Source organism: Mercurialis annua, linkage group LG6, assembly GCF_937616625.2.
Source record: "Mercurialis annua linkage group LG6, ddMerAnnu1.2, whole genome shotgun sequence".
Taxonomy (NCBI): domain Eukaryota; kingdom Viridiplantae; phylum Streptophyta; class Magnoliopsida; order Malpighiales; family Euphorbiaceae; genus Mercurialis; species Mercurialis annua.
Window position 1 is genome coordinate 38208743 of NC_065575.1, and position 5421 is coordinate 38214163.

A 5421-nucleotide genomic window follows, 5' to 3' on the forward strand; every position below is an offset into this window, starting at 1 on the left:
CACGCTATATATAGTCTCTCACAACACTAAACGGTATTATTTTTAGCTTAAATTTTTAATTTTTTATTAAACTTAATTTAATTTTAAATAATTTTTTATCGAACGTTCTGAAGCACGGGACAACATATACTATGGGCCCTTCGTACAAGGGAAACGAGATATAGTTCTTACCTAATTCGTGCACAAGTGTTTAGATAAAATCTAATCTAATATCTAATTTTTTTTTAAAAAAAAATTGACCATGTAAAGTTTTACTTTTAATCATTAAAACTTTGGAAAATCATAAAAAATAAAAATATCACCAATTTTTTGAGAGTTGCAAAAATATACTTAAATTATCGGAGTACTCTTAGATAAAAATATTGTATATCAAATTGCAAAATTTGAGAGACTTTATGATTTCACCCACGTGCTCTAAGGAATGACACGCGAAAAAAGGCGGAGTAAACAAAGAAAGGCAAAGTGGAAAGATGAAATAAACAAACACGTAAAATAGGGGGACATTATATTATAATAAATTTTGACAAATTACTTTAATTTATCACTGATAACTAATAGCGAGTGAGACTCACTCTTCAAGTTCCATCCATCTAGAAACTTTTTAATGTTATTTTTCGTAATTGAGAGACAAAATAAAAATCATAAAGTATAGGGATCGTAGGATGAGTTCTGCCTTAATAGTAAGTTGAGTCGTACAATACAAGCATTCAAAATGTTGAATTTAATGTTTAGTTTTGGGGACAATAAGCAGAGAATATAGCTTCTACAATGTTATGCCAAACTTTTCAGTCATGGCTAGCTTTGCAGGATCCTCAGTTCCTCACCATTTGGAAGAGACCAGTCAAAACAATGTACTAAAGAAGCCAAAATTAATGGCAATTGCCTTGTAGCCATTGCTAGTCCTGGGCAAACCCTTCTTCCCGAACCAAATGGCAATAGCTCAAAATTATGACCCTTCACGTCTAAACTCGATCCAACAAATCTTTCAGGTTTGAATGATAACGGGTCTTCCCAAGTCGAAGGATCTCGTCCAATTGCCTAAACATTAATCAGTACTTGTGAATGTTCTGAAACAATATAATGCATAACTTCACAATACCTCGGTAGCTCGGCGGGGAATTAGGAACGGAGCAGGAGGGTGTAATCTTAGGCCTTGCTTGGTTGGGGGTAAATAGATTAGGGAAGTTGTACTTTCCGGGAAGTAGCAAATTTTTTTTCCTTGGTTCAATTTTTACATTTTACTTCCCGGGAAGTTGGATGTTTGACTTCCCTTTGACTAGGAAAGTAACTTTCCTAGCAAAACCCAAGGAAGTAGTAGTTTCCTAGCACTTTTGTTGGTTTTCCATAATTTAACCTTAATTTTTTTCTTTTTTTCTTTTAAAATTCATATAAAAATATTTTTATTTATTATAAAAAAATAAACTTATATTATTTTATAATTGTTATTTATAATAATTAAATATTTTTATTAAATATTTTATATTATGTAAAATTCAAATAAAAAAATATAATTTTAAAATTTTAATATTTAAAAACTCTTCTAAATAGTACTTAAATCGTAAAATAAGAGATAATGAACAAAAATTAAATTATTTATTGCTCGATTTTTAAATTAAAATTATTTATTTAACAATATAAAAATTATCAAAGGACATTTATGTCTTTTAGTTAAAAATATAGTATATTATATTAAAATTAATTTTGTACTTTCTGTGAAGTAAAAATTGAAACAAGTAACATTTATCAAACTTGTTGGGAAGTTAACTTCTCAGGAACTACACTTCCCGGAAAGTTACTTCACATGAATTGCAATAAAACGAACCAAGCGAGATTTTAGTGTTTCCTTTAGACATGTATTTGGATATGGAAGTTGAGCAACATGAGATTCTTTAATTGGGTTTTTGTTGATTTCTCTGTCTAGCTCTTCACTCACTCTTTCCATGGCTTCTTTGTTCTTGAGAAACTCTGCCATTGCCCTCTCTACACTTGTGCTAGAAGTGTCAGTGCCTGCACAGCTGAACTCAGCAATTCCTGCTACATTATAACATGAAAATATCAAGAAATCAACACCATAAAAAAAAGACAATATATATATATCTATCTATCTAGAATCATAACTTGTTTACCAATTAAATACACCATAATTTCGAAACTTCGTCAGTTTGGTCTATATTTTTTTTAATGTTGTCAAATATATTCATATTTAACTTGTAGCTGATGTGACGTGATATTGTATGTATTAAATAGGATAAGTTTTGTACCTGTTGAATATATATTTTTGTTATGTCAACTTTAAATGAGTCGTGGTTCATTCTAACAAAGGTTAAAAAAAATGATGGGCCAAAAAAGTTTCAAAATCATGGTACATTTGAAAGAGCTATAATTTGTGGGCTGATAAATTTATTTTTGCTAAAAATAATAATAATGATTTAAGTTATTGAAAGAATGATTATTGTCATAAATTTCGGGTCTTATTCAACGTAAGCACACTCTAACAAACGTAGCTCCACACATCTAACCTTTTATTTTTTTTAACACAAAAAAGCACGATCTTTCACTTTTTTATGGCATTTATAGCATATATACCTTATCTGATGTTGTTTTGGTCATTAAAGACGGCCAAAACGACATCATATTTGTAGAAAAAAATGCCAAAAACTGCTCTTTGTATAGGATAAAAAGTTTAAAAAAGTTGAAATGTGTGATGCCACGTTTGATAGAATGTACTTAAATCGAAAAAACACAAAAAGTAGAGAGATTTTATGACAACAACCCTTAAAATAATGATACCATAGCCAACCAATTGATTTTATGACAACAACCCTTAAAATAATGTACATTTTCCATACGCCAAACATCTGTCCAAGGCATATTGACATTTTTCTTTTAAGACCTTGAGGATCAGAGGGTCATGCGCTTTTCTCAATTTGGAGAATGTTACCCAAGATAGGCCACGGCTTAGGACCTGGAGAAAGAGGGAGATTAAGACGCTGTGTTTTGAAAGATAGAGAGCTAAAATATTTGTTGATTTTGGAAGAAGCTCTTTGATGATCTATGTCTTGGAGTAACAATGGTTCAAGTGTTTAACACAGACAGACAGTTGATAAAGTGTAGGAGATCATATACTTTTTTGCTAAATTCATTTACTATTTCTAAGTTCACCAATTTATTGCTAATATTGTATCAAAACCAAAATCAACACCTTAATTAGTTAATCTGTTTTCATAAATACTGGCTCATAGATTCACATATATTAGGCCATTGTATTGGTTAATATTGGAAAAACAAAAATTGAGTAATTTAGTCGTATTTATATTTATATCTATCTATAGTCTTGAATTTCAAATTAAACATTATGAATATCTCGACAGGTGAATTGACCACAAATTGCCAAGTGACAATTTTCCATTTTAAAATTATTTATTATTTTATGAAAAAAATTATTATTTTAATATCAATATTTGTAAGTTATAAAATATGAAATATGAAAAGTTAAAATTCAGGATTGGAATTCCCTCAAGTTCAAAATGAACTTGAGAAGGTCATTTTCACGATTCTACACCGTTCATTATAAAATAACGGTGTAGATCAAAAAAGTATAATTTCAATCAAATTAATCTACATCGTTCATTTTATAATGAACGGTGTAGATTGTAAACATAACCCCCTCAAGTTCATTTAACTTGAGAGAATCCTAATCCGTTTGTTTATAAAATTTTAAAAGTTTAATAATAATAAATTAAAATTTTATTATGTATAATGTGTAATAAATATTTATAAGTAATTCTATAGATAGAGTTATAAAAAATCTATACCACAGTGTATTCTTAAACTCCAAATTAAACATTAAGCATCATAAATATTTGGCCTAATTACTTAAAAACACCTCACGTTGAACTTTTTTTCGTTTATATTCCGACCTAGAAAAATTTTCAATTGTACCCTATTTCGGGTTTTTCGTTTTCACCTTTACCCTAAAGTACTAAATTGAACTTTTTTCATCTAAAAAAAATTAAAATAGTCCTTCATTTTTAACCTATATTCTAATAGATGTAAATGTTATAAATTTTACAAAAACACCATCTCTTTTAAAATAAATCAACTAATAATAATTATTTACATAAAAATTAAAAAATCTCGACCAAACCGCCGCCGTCCTCCTTCCACGGAAGGAGGAGCCGCCATTCTCCTTTCACGGAAGGAGGAGCCGCGTGTTCGTTCCTCCTTCCATCGAGGAACATGAAGGAGGAGCTGCTCCTCCTCCTTTTCCGGAAGGGATACGGCAGCGGCTCCGGCGATCTCGGGCGGAGGAGCCCAAAAATCAAAAAAATAAATTAATTTTTTTGTTTAATTAAATTTAGTGACGGGTTTTAAATCGGAGAAGTATGGTGGTAGATTGAAATTTTTTTTAATAATTGAATTTTTTTAATAAAAGTTTTAAAAACAATTAATTATGAGGACTTTTTTAAACTTTTTTAAAGTTGAAGACTTGTTTGTTGGGAAGTTCTTACCTAGACCCGGTCCATAAAAAATTCATGGATCTATCCAATGGGATTTTAAAGAAATGAGAGGAAAAATAAAATAATAAAAAAAAGAGAAAATTGTATTAGATTTTCTAACACCTCATTGGGTAGGTGCATGGAAAATTCATGGACCGGAACTAGGTAAGAATTTCCCTTGTTTGTATTTGTCCAAATGAGAACAAATATGGTAAAATCCTTCTATTTAGTTGTTATTAACATTTTTATCATTAAATTATTTGAATCGTCAATTGTACCCTTAGTTGGAGTAGAGGTGAAAACGAAAAACCCGAAATAGAGAACAATTAAAAAATTTCCTAAATCGGGGTATAAACGGAAAAAAAAATTAACGTGGAGTGTTTTTAAGTAACTAAGCCTAGATATTTTGACATTGAATTGACCGTGCCAAGCGATAATTTTTCATGCTAAAATTAATTTATTAAAAATATTCTTATAAGTTACTATTCATATTTATAAGTTATGAAATATGAAAGTTAAAACTTATAGAATTTTAAAACTCTAATGGTTATCAATTAAATAAATTAATGTATAATTATTATTTATAAGTAATTTAATATAAAAAGATTCTTAAATTTATAATTATTTAAAAAAATTAATATTATTAAAATTAGATTTCTATTTAAAATTAAATTCTTAACTAATTATACTAGAATCAAATTCCTACTCAAAATTAAACTATTTATACTTTCAATTCACTAATTTAAATATATAAATTATCGAAAGCTAATAGAATAATTTTGCATGTTCACCCCCTTACCAAATATAGAGTTGTTATAGATTATAGATAGATTAATTACACAAAAATAATTTACATTCTATCTAGATAAATTGGATCCATTTAGAGACTTAAAAAAAATTATAAATCATCAATAAAGCATGA

The 5421-nt window shown here is 28.5% G+C and overlaps 1 protein-coding gene across 1 annotated transcript; it reads right to left on the reverse strand.

Annotated features, from left to right (window-relative positions):
* Positions 1-795: 795 nt before the first annotated feature.
* Positions 796-2879, reverse strand: LOC126687840 (geranylhydroquinone 3''-hydroxylase CYP76B74-like). The gene is made up of 3 exons (XM_050382396.1): positions 2801-2879; positions 1802-2031; positions 796-1038 (listed from the first exon to the last, which is right to left on the reverse strand). Exons 1-3 carry the CDS (start codon positions 2877-2879, stop codon positions 796-798), a joined length of 552 nt encoding a protein of 183 aa, XP_050238353.1.
* Positions 2880-5421: the final 2542 nt, after the last annotated feature.